Source organism: Hippopotamus amphibius, chromosome 4, assembly GCF_030028045.1.
Source record: "Hippopotamus amphibius kiboko isolate mHipAmp2 chromosome 4, mHipAmp2.hap2, whole genome shotgun sequence".
Classification (NCBI taxonomy): Eukaryota; Metazoa; Chordata; class Mammalia; order Artiodactyla; family Hippopotamidae; genus Hippopotamus; species Hippopotamus amphibius.
This window is the reverse complement of record NC_080189.1, coordinates 46,920,217-46,939,973: the sequence shown is the minus strand read 5'-3', so window position 1 is coordinate 46,939,973 and position 19,757 is coordinate 46,920,217. Positions and strand designations below refer to the sequence as shown.

Genomic DNA, 19,757 nt, shown 5'->3' with positions numbered 1-19,757 from the left:
GTGCTCAATAACTGGCAGTCTCCGTATGGGAAAGCAGGCACCAAGGGGGCCAGGGACGCGTCCTTTAATTTCAGCACCAAGTCAGCAGAGAGTCCTGGGTCTCCTTATCCCTGCAGCCCAGCCAACCAAGGTCAGTCAGCCTGGGGGAACCCAGGAGATGGCTGAGGTGCTGGGGGTGGGGTGGGGTGGGGGGGTACCTCTAGAGGCCACTTCACCGTGGGTTTACTCCTCTAGGAACCAGGAGGCAGGCACTCTCACCAGTTCACGCCTTGAGAGATGGAGACTCAGATCGGAACAGTGACTTGTTCTAAGCCACCGAGATGGACAGGGCCAGTGCCAGGACTCAAGCCAGGAGCCCATGGCCTGGTCCCTGGGATGCGTTGGGCTTGCTCCTTCTGGGTTCTGCCTCCCGCTCTTAGAGCAAGTTTGAAGATTGCTCCTCCCCTTCCCTCCCGCCTTCCCAGGGGGCGGCTCCTAGGGAAGGGGCGGAGTTCTCCGGCTCTGATGACACCGTCGCCACGGCAACGCGGCCATACTGGCCCCAACGGAGCTGGGGTCTGGGGCTGCGGCACTGCGGCCTCGTGGGCAGAGCGGAGCATGGACAGCCTCTTCGTGGAGGAGGTGGCGGCCTCCCTAGTCAGGGAGTTCCTCAGCAGGAAGGTACGTGGCGCCGCCCTCATAGCCCTGGGAAGTTGCTCGATTTGGGGGGTGGGCGGGGGGAACAGTCTGGAGGCGCCGCTGCAACCTCTGCGCCTTCGGAGAGGGAGCCCTTCCCCTAACCGCTGCCTGCCCTAGAGATGCCCGATGCGAGTGCCACTTTCCTGGGCCTAGGGAACTACATTTCCCAGGAGCCATTTCTGTCACCGTGCACTTCCCGCAAAGCGGGGCAGGACCGCGGTCGCCCTCCCGGGCATCTCCCTCCAGGGCGGGCGAACCAGGGGCCTGCGCCCTCCCCATTTTCCTAAAGTTTCCGAGGCTCCGGGAGCCCAGCAGGCCGGCCTTGCTGCCCGACTCTGAAACCAGTCCCAAGACGTACATCCCACTAGGAAAGAACTTCCCTCCAAAGCGAACCCCAAGAGCTAAAAAAAGTTCTTGCCAGTCAAACCCTGTTCATCAGTGGAAAGCTCAGTCGTTGAGGTCGTTTTGTTTTTAAGTTCTCCTATTGTCTTGTCCCAGGAGAGTTTTCAGAGAACTCGGAAGTTGGGGAGGTCCTTGGCTCTCACCTGCCCAGACAGTGGCGATGAGGGTGGGCTGGGGAAGAGGTCCCTGGGGGTCACCAGATATGGGAGTGTAGGGAGAGCTCCCATTGCTCCTACACAAGTGACCCAGGCTGGCCACATGCTCTATGTTTGGTGTCCTCCTGGTGTCATGTTGGGTGGGGGTGATGGGCTCTTGTCTGGCACTAAAAGACAAACAAAATAAACAATGTTTTGAATGGGGGAAAGGGAAGGGTTTTGGAGGCAGAGGGAAAAGTTCAGATATCCACTATTAGTTAGCAGCTCAAGCTTGAGTACCTTACTCACCACCTCGATTTCCTTATCTGTAAAAGAGGACTAATAAGACCTACCCTGGCAGATTTATAATGAGGACTAATAATGTACGGGCAGGTCCCAGCTACTGTATCTGGCACTTAGTAGCCATTCAGCGTTGTCTCCTCCTGCATCTCTGATGTGCACCTGTTTTGAAAGTGTCTTTCTTTGCTTTTTGAAAATGTATTTTATTTAAAATGCATTGTGGTCTCACTGTCTCTGCTCTGTTTGTATGGCTAATTGGCCCTCCATCACCTAGTCCTGACTGCACACGGGATATCCTCTAACTCTGTGAGGCCGACCACTGCCATCGTTTCTTTTAAGTCTGGGCTACGAAGCAAAACTCTCTGACAGTTATCCTCATGCCTGTCCTTTCTTGAGCACACACGAAATCCAAAGACCTTACCTGATATCCAAGGCTCCCCTGTAGCGTGACCCCAGCTTACCAGCCCAATCTCATTTCCAGCTTCTCTCACGTGCTTTCTTTCCCCTGTTCCACCCATAGCCCACCCCAAGTCCCAATACCTTCAAGAGGTCTCAGGTAACTGCGGCTGGGATAACTGACTCATTTATCTGTGGTTTGCTCATTGGCGGTCATGTTATAGTTTATACATCTGCCTGTCTCACCCATTAGACAGGTCCACAGAGCTGACACCTGAACTGGGCGGAACCTTGGCAGTCATCTGGTTTGCTTGGCCTCCTCTCCGTCTTACTTTTCATCGGGGCACACTAAAGCCCCGAGAGGAGAAAGGAGCTGCCCATCGTCACTCAGATAGGGGTGGAGAGCTGGGACTGCAGCCCAGGTCAGCTGCTTTGCTCATCACCTTCTGCTCTGAGGCAGAGACCTTGTACTCCACTCAGGGCTTGGCACAAGGCAGGTACCAAGTGATTCCAACCAAGAGAGTACCCATTGTGGTGCGAGGTACCTGCTAGGTGCCTGTTTATTTTCTCAAATCCTCATAACAGTCCTGAAGGACAGGTATAATTATTCCCTTTCATGAAAGACTATGATCAGACTGGAAAGCAAAGAAACTTGCCCAGCGTGAGCAGGTCAGATCATGTCACTCCACTTCCCCAAACCCTCCACATGCTTCTTTTTACAATTAGAACAAAATCCCAAGGAAGGCCTCCAGGCTCCCTATGACCTGGCTGCCAGCTCCCTCTCAAACCTCAGCTTCCACTACTGTCTCCTCTGCCGTCCATCCTACTTCGTACCCGGCTACACTGACCTCCTCCAAGTGTGATCCCCTTGGCAGGGAGAATCATGTCAGTCTCGAAGCGTCCACCAAGGTGACTCTTCTGGTACCCTAGCCTTCTGGGTCTCTCACTTTTCATGCCCCAGCCTCCCTCTCCTGAAGGGACCTGTCCCATCCTACCTTTGCCACCCCTTCCAGGTGGTCATGCCCTGGGCTTGTCTCCATAATCTCAGTTCCAAGCATCCCATCATCCTCAGTTCCAGCTCACCCCCATCAGTAGCCCGATATGCAGTAAGACCCCTATATATGAACCTTCAAGTTGCAGATTTTCAAAGATGCGAATATGTGTTCTCATGTCCAATCACATATGCTGTTCACGTGTCTGGCGTACATTGTCACATGCATGCATCCTCTACAAGTGGTTGGGCTTTTGTGTACTTTATTGTACAGTGCTGTATAGAGTACAGTAGTACAGTATCTTTTTTTTTTAAATTTGTACATTCTCGTTTATAATAGCATTATTCACAATAGCCAAAATGTGGAGGTAACCCAAGTGTCTATCAGTGGATGAATGTATAAACAAAAGGTGGTTTATACACACAATGGAATATTATTCTGCATTAAAAAAGAAGGATATTCTAACACGTTACAGTATGGATGAGCCTTGAGAATGTTATACTAAGCAAAATAAGCAAGTCAGAAAAAAAGTAAATATTGTTTGATTCCACTTACATGGGGCACCAGAGAAATCAAATTTATGGAGCCAGAAAGTAGAATGGTGGTTGCCAGAGACTGGGGGGAGTGGGGAATGGGAGTTCTTTAATGGGTATAGAGTTTCAGTTTTGCAAGTTGAAAACAGTTTTGGAGGTTGCTTGCACACAACAATGTGAATGCAGTTCTCACCACTACTAAACTGTATACTTAAAAAAGTTAAGCTAATATTGATGCATTTCATGTTCTATATATTTTACCACAATTCTTTTTTTAATTTTAAGGAGAAAAATAAATAGAGAGTTATATAAACTCTGAAAGACTGACTAAATGTGCATAAGAATGAGTTAGAAATCAGAGATATATGCGTAGGTATAGTTTTTCACTCTGAGGGAAAAGGCATACACACCCACGTGCATACGTATACACACATATGTGGGGCACTTACTACAAACTGTTCTTCAGCCTCACTCCTGTCTCCATTCCATTGTTCCTGCCAACTTTTCACCATCCCTCAGACCTCTTCTGACCTCTCCCCACATATTACCCACCCATAATTGTAATCACGCCCTCAACACTATGCTCAGCTCCCTGGCTTGTCTCTCCCTTGTTTATACTCCCCCAATTTTAAAAATTCAACTCAACCTACTCTGTGCCTACACTGCAGATCTGAATGGGGTGGGAAAAACACAGCACCATGTTGACGGTTTCACACTAAATTCATGAGCACACACCCCTGTGATGTCTCAGGGATACCTGGCCACCTGGTTGTACCTCACCAGCCCATTCACTCTCTCAAATCTTGGATGACCATTTCAAACGTCTCTCTCCTCAAACTCCAAAGCCCCTTCCCCTTCTAATTTCACTAAGAAAATAGAAGCAGTCTTGAAAAAACTCCAGCACACCCTACCACCACAATAACTAACCCTTCTTGGCCTGAACCATTTGCCCCACCCTGCCTCCTGTCCTTAGGAATGAGTTCTCCGTCCTGGGTAAGGCCAACCCCTCCCTGTGTGCCTGTCCCCTCTTCTGTGCTCCAGGACACTGGTGCAGTTATCATCATATCTCTCTGTTGTATCATACATTTTGTCTTCTCTACCGGTTAGTCCTATCAACATGTAAATGTGCTCTTACAAACTCCATCTTGGCCCCCAAGCCCCTCCAGCTACTAGTCTATTTTTCTTCTCCCTTTTATAGCAAAACCCTATGAAAGGGCTATGAATGCTCTGATTCTAATTCTTCTCCTTGTATTCTCAAACCCACTTTACTCAGGCTTTGTCTCCATCAATCCATGGAAACAACTCTTGTCAAGTTCGTCAGTGACTTCTGATTTTCAGTCTTTAAACTTATTGATCTAACAATTGTGTTTAACTCAGCTGATTGTGCCCTTCTTGGAAACTCATTTCCCTTGGCTTCTGGAGATCATCCCCTCCTGGTTTTCCTTCTATACCTTCTCAGGTTCCTGGTAAGTCTCCCCTGGCTTCTTGAGCTGTGCATGCTGCTGGGCTAAAGGCTTAGTCTTTGGGCCTCTTCTCTTCTCCATTCATTTTCCAGCCACTTCTGCTACTGCCGTGGGTTCTAATACCATTGATATGCTGACAGTTTCCAAATGTCTGTCTCTAGCCAAGACCTCTCTTGAACTCTTACATTCTTTCCAACTTCTTATTTTACAATTCCACTTTGAAATCTAGTAAACATCTCAACTTAACATGTGGGGGGGACTCGAGGTGGGGGAGTCAAGGAAGGGAGGGAATACGGGGATATGTGTATAAAAACAGACGATTGAACTTGGTGTACCCCCCAAAAAAAAAAAATAAAAAAAAATACAAAAAAGAAAAAAAAAAGAGAAGAAAGAAACAAAAAACAAAAGAAAACTCAATTCCTGATTACCTCTACCTCCTGCAATTTTTCCCACTTCAGTAAGTAGCATCACTAACTGTCTGGTTGCTTGGGCCAAAGCCTTTGGAACGATTCCTGGTTTTTTTTTCCTTTTTGTGCACCCTGCATGCAGTCCATCAGTAAGTCTGAAGGCTTTACCATCAGAGCACTTAAAAAATGTAGTTGCTTATTTCAACTTTTGCTACAGCCACCTTGGTCCAAGTCATCTCTATTTTTTTTTCTTGAAGAACTTTTATTGAGATACAATTGACATACAATAAACTGCATATGTTTAAAGTGTACAATTTGATTTTTTTTTCTTATTAGTAATGTATATATGGCAATCCCAATCTCCCAATTCATTGCCCCCCAATCCCCCCTACTTTCCCTACTTGGTGTCCATATGTTTGTTCTCTACATATGGGTCTCTATTTCTGCCTTGCAAACCGGTTGATTTGTAACATTTTTCTATATTCTGCATATATGTGTTAATATACAACATTAGTTTTTCTCTTTCTGACTCACTTCACTCTGTATGACAGTCTCTAGGTCCATCCACGTCTCTATAAATGTCGCAGTTTCGTTCCTTTTTCACATCTGAGTAATATTCCATTGTATATATGTACCACATCTTCTTTATCCATTCATCTGTTCATGGACATTTAGGCTGCTTCCATGTCCTGGCTGTTGTAAATAGTGCTGCAAGGAACATTGGAGTGCATGTGTCTTTTTGAATGATGGTGTTCTCTGGGTATATGCCCAGCACTGGGACTGCTGGGTCATATGGTAACTCTATTTTTAGTTTCTCCAGGAACCTCCATACTGTTCTCCATAGTGGCTGTAACAATTTACATTCCCAACAACAGAGCAAGAGCATTCCCTTTTCTCCACACCCTCTCCGACATTTGCTGTTTGTAGATTTTCTGATGATCCCCATTCTAACCGGTGTGAGGTGATACCTCATTGTAGTTTTGATTTGCATTTCTCTAACAATTAGTGATGTTGAGCAGCATTTCATGTGCCTTTGGCCATCTGTATGTCGTCTTTGGAGCAATGCCTGTTTAGGTCTTCTGCCCATTTTTTGATTGGGTTGTTTTTTGTTTTGTTTTTGATATTGAGCTGGATGAACTGTTTATATATTTTGGAGACTAATCCTTTGTCTGTTGATTCATTTGCAAATATTTTCTCCCATTCTGAGGGTTGTCTTTTCGTCTTGTTTATAGGTTCCTTTGCTGTGCAGAAGCTTTGAAGTTTCATTAGGTCCCACTTATTTATTTTTGTTTTTATTTCCATTACTCTAGGAGGTGGGTCCAAAAAGATCTTGCTGTAATTTACGTCAAAGAGTGTTCTTCCTATGTTTTCCTCTAGGAATTTTATAGTGTCTGGCTTTACATTTAGGTCTTTAATCCATTTGGAGTTTATTTTTGTGTATGGTGTTAGGGAGTGTTCTCATTTCATTCTTTTCCATGTAGCTGTCCAGTTTTCCCAGCACCACTTACTGAAGAGGCTGCCTTTTCTCCATTGTATATCCTTGCCTCCTTTGTCATAGATTAGTTGACCATAGTTTATCTCTGGGCTTTCTATCCTGTTCCATTGATCTATATTTCTGTTTTTGTGCCAGTACCATATTGTCTTGATTACTGTAGCTTTGTAGTATAGTCTAAAGTCAGGGAGTCTGATTCCTCCAGCTCCATTTTTTTCCCTCAAGATTGCTTTGGCTATTCAGGGTCTTTTTTGTCTCCATACAAATTTTAGGATTTTTTGTTCTAGTTCTGTAAAGAAATGCCACTGGTAATTTGATAGGGATTGCATTTTTTAAGCTCTTTATTGGAATATAATTGCTTTATACTCTTATACCAGCTTTTGAGGTACACCAAAGTGAATCAGCTGTATTTATACATATATCCCCATATCCCCTCCCTCCCATGACTCCCTCCCACCCTCCCTGTCCTGGCCCTCTAAGGCATCGCCCATCATTGACTTGATCTCCCTTTGTTATACAGCAACTTCCCACTAGTTATCTATTTTTACGGTTGATAGTGTAAATATGTTTATGCTACTCTCTCACTTTGTCCCAGCTTTCCCTTAGCCCCCTGCCCCCCCCCCCAATCCTGTGTCCTCCAGTCCATTCTCTGCATCTGCATCCTTATTCTTGCCCTGTCACTGGGTTCATCAGTACCTTTTTTTTTTTTTTTAGATTCCGTATACATGAGTTAGCATACAGTTTTTGTTTTTCTCTTTCTGGCTTACTTCACTCTGTATGACAGACTCTAGATCTATCCACCTTATTACATATAGCTCCATTTCATTCGTTTTTATGGCTGAGTAATATTCCATTGTATATATGTGCCATATCTTCTTTATCCATTCATCTGTTCATGGACATTTAGGTTGCTTCTATGTCCTGGCTATTGTAAATAGTGCTGCAATGAACATTATGGTACATGTTTCTTTTTGAATTATGGCTTTCTTTGGGTATATGCCCAAGAGTGGGATTACTGGATCATATGGTAGTTCTATTTTTAGTTTTTTAAGGAACCTCCAAACTGTTTTCCACAGTGGCTGTACCAACTTACATTCCCACCAAGAGTACAGGAGAGTTCCCTTTTCTCCACACTCTCTCCAACATTTATTGTTTCTAGATGTTTTGATGATGGCCATTCTGACCAGTGTGAGGTGATACCTCATTGTGGCTTTGACTTGCATTTCTCTGATGATTAGTGATGTTGAGCATCTTTTCATGTGTTTGTTGGCCATCTGTATGTCTTCTTTGGAGAAATGTCTATTTAGGCCTTCCGCCTATTTGTGGATTGGGTTATTTGCTTTTTTGGTATTAAGCTGCATGAGCTGCTTGTATATTTTGGAGATTAATCCTTTGTCTGTTGCTTTGTTGGCAAGTATTTTCTCCCATTCTGAGGTTTGTCTTCTTGTCTTGTTTATGGTTTCTTTTTCATTAGGTCCCATTTGTTTATTCTTGATTTTATTTCCATTATTCTAGGAGGTGGGTCAAAAAGGTTCTTGCTTTGATGTATGTCATAGAGTGTTCTGCCTATGTTTTCCTCTAGGAATTTTATAGTGTCTGGCCTTACATGTAGGTCTTTAATCCATTTTGAGTTTATTTTTGTGTATGGTGTTAGGAAGTGTTCTAATTTCATTCTTTTCCATGTAGCTGTCCAGTTTTCCCAGCACCACTTATTGAAGAGGCTGTCTTTTTTCCATTGTATAGTCTTGCCTCCTTTGTCAAAGATAAGGTGCCCATATGTGTTTGGGTTTACCTCTGGGTTCTCTATTCTGTTCCATTGATCTTCCTTTCTGATTTTGTGCCAGTGCCATACTGTCTTGATCACTGTGGCCTTGTAGTATAGTTTGAAGTCAGGAAGCCTAATTCCACCAACTCCTTCTTTCCTTTTCAAGATTGCTTTGGCTATTTGGGGTCTTTTGCGTTTCCATATGAATTGTAAGATTTCTTGTTCTAGTTCTGTGAAAAATGCCATTGGTAATTTGATCGGGATTGCATTGCATCTGTAAATTGCTTTGGGTAGGATAGTCATTTTCACAATATTGATTCTTCCAATCCAAGAACATGGTATGTGTCTCCATCTGTTTGTATTGTCCTTTGATTTCTTTCATCAGTGTCTTATAGTTTTCTGCATACAGGTCTTTTGCCTCCTTAGGCAGATTTATTCCTAGGTATTTTATTCTTTTTGTTGCAATTGTCAATGGAAGAGTTTCCTTAATTTCTCATTCTGCTTTTTGTTGTTAGTGTATAGGAATGTAAGGGATTTCTGCATATTAATTTTGTATCCTGCTACTTTACTAAATTCATCGATTAGTGCTAGCAGTTTTCTGGTAGAATCTTTAGGGTTTTCCATGTATAATATGATGTCATCTGCAAAGAGTGACAATTTTACTTCTTCTTTTCCAATCTGGATTCCTTTTATTTCATTTTCTTCTCTGATTGCTGTGGCTAAAACTTCCAAAACTATGTTGAATAATAGTGGTGAGAGTGGGCACCCTTGTCTTGTTCCTGTTCTTAGAGGGAATTCTTCCAGTTTTTCACCATTTAGAACGATGTTGGCTTTTGGTTTCTCATATATGGCTTTTATTATGGTGAGGTAATTTCCTTCTATGCCCATTTTCTGGAGAGCTTTTATCATAAATGGATGTTTAATTTTGTCAGAAACTTTTTCTGCATCTATTGAGATTATCATATGGTTTTTTTCTGTCAATTTGTTGATATGATGTATCACATTGATTGATTTGCATATATTGAAGAATCCTTGCATTCCAGGGATAAACCCCACTTGATCATGGTGTATGATCTTTTTAATGTGCTGTTGGATTCTGTTAGCTAGTATTTTGCTGAGGATTTTTGCATCTATATTCATCAGTGCTATTGGCCTGTAATTTTCTTTTTTGTGTGACCTCTTTGCCTGGTTTTGGTATTAGGATGATGGTGGCCTTGTAGAATGAGTTTGGGAGTGTTCCTCCTTCTGCTATAATTTGGAAGAGTTTGAGAAGGATAGGTGTTAGCTCTTCTCAAAATGTTTGATAGAATTCGCCTGTGAAGCCCTCTGGCCCTGGGCTTTTGTTTGTTGGGAGATTTTTATTCACACTCTCATTTTCCATACTTGTGATTGATCTGTCCATATTTTCTATTTCTTCCTGGTTCAGTCTTGGAAGATTGTATTTTTCTAAGAATTTATCCATTTCTTCCAGGTTATCATAGTAGTCTCTCATGATCTTTTGTATTTCTGTGGTGTCCGTTGTTACTTCTCCTTTTTCATTTCTAATTCTGTTGATTTGTGTCTTCTCCCTTTTCTTCCTGATGAGTCTGGCTAATGGTTTCTCAATTTTGTTTATCTTCTCAAAGAACCAGCTTTTAGTTTTTTTGATTTTTGCTATTGTTTCCTTCATTTCTTTTTCATTTATTTCTGCTCTGATCTTTATGATTTCTTTCCTTCTGCTCACTTTGGGGTTTTTTTGTTCTTCTTTCTCTAAATGTTTTAGGTGTAAGATTAGGTTGTTTATTTGGTATTTTTCTTCTTTCTTGAGGTCGGACTGTATTGCTATGAACTTCCCTCTTAGAACTGCTTTTGCTGCATCCCATAGGTTTTGGGTTGTTGTGTTTTCATTGTCATTTGTCTCTAGGTATTTATTGATTTCCTCTTTGATTTCTTCAGTGACCTCTTGGTTATTTTGTAGCATATTGTTTAGCCTCCATGTGTTTGTGTTTTTTACATTTTTTTCCCCGTAATTGATTTCTAATCTCATAGCATTGTGATCAGAAAAGTTGCTTGATACAATTTCAATTTACTTAAATTTACCAAGGCTTGATTTCTGATCCAGAATGTGATGTATCCTGGAGAATGTTCCATGTGCACTAGAGAAGAATGTGTAATTTGCTGTTTTTGGATGTAATGTCCTATAGATATCTATCAGATCTAGCTGGTTCATTGTGTCATTTAAAGCTCGTGTTTCCTTATCAATTTTCTGTCTGGATGATCTGTCTGTTGGTGTAAGTAGGGTGTTAAAGTCCCCCACTATTATTGTGTTACTGTCGATTTCCTCTTTTATAGTTGTTAGCATTTGCCTTATGTATTGAGGTGCTCCTATTTTGGGTGCATATATATTTATAATTGTTATCTCCTCTTCTCGCATTGATCCCTTGATCATTATGTAGTGTCCTTTCTTGTCTCTTGTAACATTTTTTATTTTAAAGCCTATTTTATCTGATGTGAGTATGCTACTCCAGCTTTCTTTTGATTTCCATTTGCATGGAATATCTTTTTCCATCTGCTCACTTTCAGTCTGTATGTGTGCCTAGGTCTGAAGTGGGTCTCTTGTAGACAGCATATATATGGGTCTTGTTTTTGTATCCATTCAGCCAGTCTGTGTCTTTTGGTTGGTGCATTTAGTCCATTTACATTCAAGGTAATTATCAATATGTATGTTGCTATTACCACTTTCTTAATTTTTTTTGTTTTTGTTTTTGTAGATCCTTTTCTTCTCTTTGTTTCCCACTTAGAGACATTCCTTTAGCATTTGTTGTAGGGCTGGTTTGGTGGTGCTGAATTCTCTTAGCTGTTGTTTGTCTGTAAAGCTTTTGATTTCTCCATCGAATCTGAATGAGATCCTTGCTGGGTAGAGTATTCTTGGTTGTAGGTTCTTCCCTTTCATCACTTTAAATATATCATGCCACTCCCTTCTGGCTTGTAGAGTTTCTGCTGAGAAATCAGCTGTTAACCTTATGGGAGTTCCCATGTATGTTATTTGTTGTTTTTCCCTTGTTGCTTTTAATAATTTTTCTTTGTCTTTAATTTTTGTCAGTTTTGACTACTATATATGTCTTGGCATGTTTCTCCTTGGGTTTATCCTGCCTGGGACTCTGTGCTTCCTAAACTTGGGTGGCTATTTCCTTTCCCATGTTAGGAATTTTTTAACTATAATCTCTTCCAATATTTTCTCGGGTTCTTTCTCTCTCTCTTCTCCTTGCTGGGACCCCTATAATGCGAATGTTGGTGTGTTTAACATTGTCCCAGAGATCTCTTAGGCTGTCTTCAGTTCTTTTCATTCTTTTTTCTTTATTCTTTTCCACACCAGTGATTTTCATCATTCTGTCTTCCAGCTCACTTATTCGCCCTTCTGCCTCAGTTAATCTGCTATTGGTTCCTTCTAGTGTATTTTTCATTTCAGTTATTGTGTTGCATATCTCTGTTTGTTTGTTCTTTAATTCTTCTAGGTCTTTCTTAAACTTTTCTTGCATCTTTTCGATCTTTGCATCCAGTCTTTTTCCAAAGTCCTGGATCATCTTCACCATCATTATTCTGAATTCTTTTTCCAGAAGAGTGCCTATCTCCTCTTCATTTAGTTGTTTTTCTGGGGTTTTACCTTGTCCCTTCACCTGGTACAAAGTCCTCTGCCTTTTCACTTTCTCTATTTTTCTGTGACTGTGGTTTTCAGTTCCACAGAATGAAATACTGCTGATACTGCTTGATACTACTGTCTGCCCTCTTGTGGAGGAAGCTATCTAAGAGGCTTGTGGGTGCTTCCTGATGGGAGGGCCTGATGGCAGGTAGGACTGGGTGGGTGGAGTTCAGTAAAACTTTAGTCCACTTTGGTGGGCAGAGCTCAGTAAAACTTTAATCTGCTTGTCTGCCAATGGATTGGGCTGTGTTCCCACCCTGTTGGTTGTTTGGCCTGAGGCTACCCAGCACTGGAGCTTACAGGCTCTTTGGTGGGGCTAATGGCGGACTCTGGCAGGGCTCATGCCAATGAGCACTTCCCAGAACCCCCGCCGCCAGTGCCCCCGTCTCCTCGGTGAGCCACAGCTGCCCCCCAGCTCTGCAGGCAACCCTCTAACAGCAGCAGGTAGGTCTGGTTCAGTCTCCTATGGGGTCACTGCTCCTTCCCCCTCGGTCCTTGTGAGCACACTATTTTTTGTGTGCCCTCCAAGAGTGAAGTCTCTATTTCCCCCAGTCCTATGGAGGTCCTGCAGTCAAATCCTGCTGGCTTTCAAAGTCTGATTCTCTGGGGATTCCTCCTTCTGTTGCTGGACCCCCGGGTTGGGAAGCCTGATGTGGGGCTCAGAACCCTCACTTTAGTAGGTGGATTTCTGTGGTATAACTCTTTTCCAGTTTGTGTCACCCACCCAGCAATTATGGGATTTTATTTTATCACGATTGCATCCCTCCTACCATCTCACTGCGGCTTCTCCTTTGTCTCTGGATGTGGGGTGTCTTTTTTGGTGAGTTCCACTGTCATTCTGTTGATGATTGTTCAGCAGTTAGTTGTAATTCTGGTGCTCTTGCAAGAGGGAGTGAGCGCATGTCCTTCTACTCCACCATCCTGAACCATCTCCACCTCTATTTTTCATGTGAATTATTCAGTAGCCTCCTAATGTTAATGCTTAATTCCTTGTCTTGTACAATCTGTTCTCAACCTAGCAGCCAAGTGATCCTTTGCAAGTATAAGTTAGTCCAGGATGCTCATTTTTTCAAATCCTCCAATAGCCTCCTCATTTCACTAAAGCCAACAAGGCCTTTCCTGAGCAGGCTCTGAGCAAACTCTCTGACCTCATTTCGTGCCACTTTCCTCTGTTACATGGCTCTAGCTGTACTGCCTCCTTGTAGCTGCCACAGGGCCTTTGCACTTGTCATTTGCCTTGAACACTCTACCCACCAGTGTCTGCATGATCTGCTTCCTTAGTTCTCATGTCTTGGCTCTAATGTCACTTAATCATGAAGCCTTTCCTGGTCACCTTTTATAAAGTAGCAACCCTTCCCAGCACCCCTCCTTGGTCTTTCTTTTTCCTGATTCTGCTGTATTTTTTCCCATAGGGTATGGTATTTGTTCTCTTTTCCCCGATAGTAGGTGAGCTTTATGAGGGCCAGGACTTTGCTCTGTTCACTGCTCTGCCTCTAGCAAATGAACTAGGGGACTAGTTCCTTTCATTTCACAGATGGGGAAACTGGAAGCCAGGAATGCATACATGCATGATGCACAGTAAATAGCTGACTATCTAAATTAGCAGCCTTCATCTTTGTCTCCTCTCTCTGTCTTTGTTTCCATGATAGAGCATATTAGCAGCTGGTATACTGTACCCCTTTGTTTATGGTTTGCTTCCTAAACAGAATGTCAGTTCCATGAGGGTGGGACTTGGTCATATTCCATCTAATCTCCTGAATCTAGAACAGAGCCTGGCATGTAGTACGTGCACCACAAGTGTTTGTTGAGTGAATGATGGGACCAAGGGCTGGCTGATTTCTGAGGGCATTCTCGACCACTGCTCCAGTGGTTTTCAAATGACAGTGTGCCCCACAACCCCAGGGAATTTGTTACATGTGCCAAGACTTGCTGATCTGAACAGTTGACAAACATCAAGAGTTACCCAGCAGAGAGGGACCCTCATCATGGAGGCTTTCACATCACTCTGGGGGGAAAACCATGGTTAAGCCCAGATGAAATGCGGGTACCTCTTGAGTCCCACCTCTCCTTCCGGCTGACTCTCCCTAATGGACCCAGGCATGGCCTTACCTTTTCCCCAACATATACACCCATTTCTTTCTGTTCCCCCTTCTCTAAGACTTCCTTCCCATTCCCTTTGGTTCAAAGCTGTGTTCATACATCTCATTTCACAAATTCTTCTTGCTCCAACTCATGGCAGGTAGCAGATTTTATCTCGTTTTCCCAGCTCTGGGAGACTCTGTAAAATTCTGAACACAAACCTAGGGGAGCCGCTGTGGCCTGGCTAGCACTGGGGTCTGAATCCATCAAGTGCAAGGGGCTCCCTTAGTGCAGGCTGAGCTGTGTGCAAGGCATCTCATCTTTCACCATTTGGTGATCACCAGCATCTGGGGAGGCGGGCAAGCCGCAGCTGCTATGGTTGTTTTCAAATGAAGAAGCCAGGCTCTTAGGGGGAACAGCCCTTCTCATGCCTGGGCCTTCTGGGAGTTCAGGGCTGGATGACGGAAAGCGGCTGCGCTCGGGCACAGCAGACGCTTACCACGTGCGTCCTGTGGGTCTGCGTGCCCGCATCCCCGCCTCACAGCCGGAGATGGTCAGAACTCCCACTATGTGAGTCCACTGTGTTATGTTGGACAAGTCAACCCTGACGCCGCAACTGAAAAAAGAAGGGAATGAATATCGGCCTTTTACTTATGCTTTCCCTTTTATTTATTTTTAAAGCTTCATATCCTGTGGCCCGAAATCTAGGCCAAACCCAGGGCTCCCGAGCAGCGTTGCGCGAGACTGGCACCCGGATTTCACTTTCCTTTTCTATAAAACACTCTTGACAACTCCAGTCTGAGCTCAGCCCACAGGGTGACTGTAAGATTCGGCATAATAATTGTGAAGATGATGTCAAGTGTAAAGGTGATATAAAAATAAATTCTTAAGTCAGTTTTTGGTCCTCCCAGTATCCTGTGAGGACGGCAGGAGAAGATGATCATAGGGAACAGCCTTTGTTTGTCCTCTGCGTCAGAGCGCGGAAGGTTTTGATTGAAAATGGTAAATAGTGATTCAGAGTGCTTCCCTCAGGGCTTAAAGAAGACGTGTGTGACCATGGACCAGGAACGCCCACGCTCGGATCTCAGCATAAACAGCAGAAACGATCTCCGGAAGGTTTTGCATCTTGAATTTCTCTACAAGGAGAACAAGGTACATACTTTTAAAGTGTGGTATGGAGTTCTGGAACGGAATCTGGCATCGTCAAAAGCACTCACGAGCCCTGCCAGGTCATCAGAGACTAGCTGCCGGACGCTTGCCATACGTGCGGTCAAGGAGAAACAGACCCGGCTGAGTGCAGACAAATCCCAACTGTGTGTGGGGTGTCCGGCCTCGGTCGGCTCCACCCCACTGGCATATTGCGCGTGTGCAGCTGTGGGGCTCATTTTGAACCCGAGCCTGTAACAATTATTCCCTGTGCTCTCTCCTCCCCCATGAGGCTATTTTTAGTAAGACTATACTTAAAAATATAGCATTCAGTTATGCTGAAATTTTCCATTCTCTCCCTGCATATGGTTTTTCCTTCAGTTCTGAGTAACACCTTTTGCCTAAGGCCACTGTGGCATTTAATTCAGGCGGATGCGGGGCTTCGGTTCAGCTAACCCGAGTACGTTGGAGTTGAGATAGCAAATGGGGCAAATGGAACACGCACCTCCTTAGGTGGTGGTGGGGGTGCTTCCCTGATCCCCCAGCCTCGATCCCCCCACCTTCTGTTACAAGCCGTCAGGGTTCCCCGTAGTTTTCCTTTGTTGTATTGTACTTATTACGCATATAATAGAATATTTGTGTGGTGGTTTAATTAGGACCTGCCCCCTCCCCCCCCACCTTGGATGCTGCCTGGTGACATAGTAAAGAGTGTGTGTTTATGGATGAATGAATGAGTGAGCAGTGAATGAATATATATGAGTGAAGGAATGAAGCTACCTTTCTCAACTAGTTGCTCTTTCTGTTAGGAAGAGAGAATCTAATATTTGATTCAAGAATGGGCTCTCTGGCAGATGTTGCCTTGTGGGAGGGCATACTGTCCGAGTCGGAAAGAACCTTGTGATCATGTCCGTGGGCATTTATCACAAGTGGCAGCCAGTCAGAGGCTGGCTGTCAGAGGCCCAGTAAAGGCCTTCATCCTCTGGGTCCTGTGGTGACACTCGGGCCCCTCTATCTCCTGTAGACAGAAGTCCTGTACACGGGAGACTGTTGCCCCAGGACTGTTGCAGATTCTCAGCAATCCTCCACTAACTGTCTTTTACGGCAGGAGAGTGGACTGCACATTTTAGAAAGATTTTCCACAAAGAATGAGACAGTTAAGCAGAAAATTCAATTAACTATTGTGGCACAGTGGGATTTTTATATAAATGTAACTTTACCTAATTTCCCAGAAGCATCTTTGCCATTCAAGTTATTTTTATTTCTTCACTGTAATATAGTCTCTATTATCTTAGGATGCTTATGGTATTTTCGTTACATCTTGATAAGTGCCCTGATTATTTGATTTATACAGTAGTTAGCTGTTATATAATGAATTGCAGCTTATATTTTATAGGAAAATATACTCATTAATCTATCTATGGCATTATAATTTTGATGTTCACTCAGCACAAAGCTAGAGTGATCCTGGGAAAGCCCTGCAATTTAATGTTAATTCCAGTCATTTGTTTTTCCCTATTAGGTATGCAGCAGATAAAATGCCTATGTAAAATTCAGGTTTTGAAAAATGGTATCTGGGTTCATATAAAGGCTATATCTATTATGAGCAAAGTGATATGAAAAGCCACAAAGTATATTTCAGGTATTCAGGGCCCTAAATCTCTTGTATTGAAAGGAAAACAAGACTGAAATAAATTATATAACGTTACCCCCGCCCCAAATCTCTTTTTTGTGTTTCATTTAGACTTAGACAAAATAGTTTTTTCGGATCCCATTCTAAAAGTATAAAATTGTCTCCTGATCTTGACTGCCTGATAATTTTGTTGAGTTTGGTCATAATAATTCTGTGGGTCTTGGTCCCAGAGTTCTGCTGGGAAATAGATCAGGGAAATAGAAAGGGGGAAAGACTGGATACACCCAAAGGTTCCCTCTATGCCAAGCTTTTTATCAGGCACTTTACCACTCTGACTGCAAATTTACTGCAATCCCCATTCCTGGCTGCAGTTCAGAAGGGTCTGGGTGTTACCAGGCTAGTCGGGGGTAGACTGACACATGGACTAGCCCCTGAAGCCAGCCTGTGGATTGCTGCTTGGATAATTGTGTCTGTACAAATTACTTAGGAGAATTTCTAAAAGAAAGCAGGGCTCTAATTTTGGCGATTCTCTGACTTACTAAGACTCAGCGGGGCCTGAGAATCTGTCTTTTAAAAAAACTTCCAAAGGTACTATTTAGTGCTGTCAGGGTAAGGAAATACTGATACTGCTTATTTCCAAAACCTACTACTAAAGAGTTTCATTTTATCTTTTTTTAAAGATTGGGGTGTAAACTGAGTCAATCCTGACTGTCTCTTTGTGCTCTTGTACTAACCTTCTGCTGCCTTGTCTCTGTAATTCCTTGTGTCCGGTGTTAGATATAGAGTACACAAACTAAGAAATCATTCAGGTCCCAAATGTTTCTACACTTGTAGAGCTGGTGATCAGAAAGACTTAGTTTTTTGAATGAAATGATATATATTTTAAAAAGCTATTCCCAGGAGAAAAAACCAAGAGGAGCTTTGCTTGGGTATTGCTCTCTTTGTATCACATTTTATTACAATTGTTCATTGAATCTCCTGACTCATGTGTTGGATGCTAGTTCTTTTAGGGTACTGGTTTTGACTTCCCCTGTGTTGCTACCTAACATAGTACCTGACATATAATAGGCAGTCAGTGTATATTTGCTGAAAGAATGTATGGATGAGTAAGAAGTTGATAAACTATGTCCAAGAATTGCAATGGCTGTCTTTCCCACCTTTCCCCTGAAGCTGTACATAAAATTAATGATTTTTTTTCTTCTGATGATAGGCAAAGGAAAATCCGCTAAAAACAAACCTTGAACTCATCACCAGATACTTTTTGGATCACTTTGGAAATACTGGTGACAATTTTACTCAAGAAACACCAATCCCTGCACTCTTAATACCAAAGAAAAGTAAAAAATTACCATTGAGATGCTCAGAGACCACGCTGGTAAACATATATGACCTTGCAGATGAAGATGCGAATTGGAGAACATCATTGTCAGAAACAAGCAAAGCCAGGTACCTCGTCTCATTTATGCAGTGGATTAGTTTCTTATTTCTGCTGTAACAAATTACTGTAAACTCAGTGGCTGTCATATGGTTCTCCAGAGAAACAAAACCAACAGGAACCAATAGGATGTATAAATGTGTGTATGTATGAATATATATGTGCATAAATATTTTGTTTAAATGAAGAGATTTATTCTAAGGAATTGGTGCATGTGGTTGCAGGGGCTGGCAAGTCTGAAATCTATAGAGCAGACTGATGTGATGTGCTGGAAGTTCAGGCAGGATTTCTGTTTTACAGTCTTGAGGCAGAACTACTTCTTTGGGAAACCTTTGTGTTTGCTCTTAAGGTCTTCAACTGATTGAACGAGGCCCACCCATATTACCTAGGGTGATGTCCTTTACTTAAAGTCAACTGATTATAGGTATTAATCACATCTAAAAAATATCTTCACAGCAACATCTAGACTAGTGTTTGACCAAACAACTGGGCACCATAGCCTAGCCAAGTTAACATTCAAAGTTTAACCATCATGGTGTCCTAAAGCAACACCAATATATTTATCTTACCGTTCTGAGGTCAGGAGTCCAAAATGGGTCTCACTGGGCTAATGGCAAGGTGTCAGTAGGGCTGGTTCTTTCTAGAGGTTTTGAGGGGAGAATCTGTTTCCTTTCCTTTTTCTTGTTCTAGATGCTGCCTGCATTCCTTGGCTTTTGGCTGCTTCCTCCATCTTCAAAACATCACTACAACCCCTGCTTCTGTGTCACATCTCCTACTACTGACTCTCATCCTCCTGTCTCCCTCTAATAAGGACCCCTGTGATCGCATTGGGCCTACCCAGTCAATCTAGGATAATGTGCCCATCTCAGGATTCTTAACATAATCATGTCTGCAAAGTCCCTTTCTTTTGCCATGTAAGGTAACATATTCACAGTTTCCAGGGATTAGGGTGTGAACATCCTCAGGAAGCCATCACTCAGCCTCCCACACGCTGTGTTTTTAGAATCCCTGTCATGGAGCACTGTTATTTTTCTCTAGAGGCCATGAGAGTGGACCACTTTTTGACAGCGTATACTAATGACTCAAAACGTTTAATTTAAATTCCATGCTTCATAAGGTTCAGGGGCTTCCTTTGGTTGCATTTTCTTAAAAACAAGGGTATAGAATTCTAAAAGGCCACAAAACACTGGAGAGATGGAAAAAATCTGAAAAATAAGACCTTTTGG

The 19,757-nt window shown here is 43.0% G+C and overlaps 1 protein-coding gene across 2 annotated transcripts in view; it reads left to right on the top strand.

The window, feature by feature from the left end:
- Positions 1–542: 542 nt before the first annotated feature.
- Positions 543–19,757, top strand: part of MINDY4 (MINDY lysine 48 deubiquitinase 4) — a 116,130-nt gene continuing 96,915 nt past the window's right edge. For both annotated transcript variants that reach the window (XM_057731908.1, XM_057731909.1), the window contains exons 1-3: positions 543–660; positions 15,353–15,472; positions 18,307–18,542. In XM_057731908.1, coding sequence (XP_057587891.1) covers positions 598–660; positions 15,353–15,472; positions 18,307–18,542 — 419 coding nt within the window. In that variant the 5' untranslated portion in view covers positions 543–597. The remainder of the gene's footprint in view (positions 661–15,352; positions 15,473–18,306; positions 18,543–19,757) is intronic.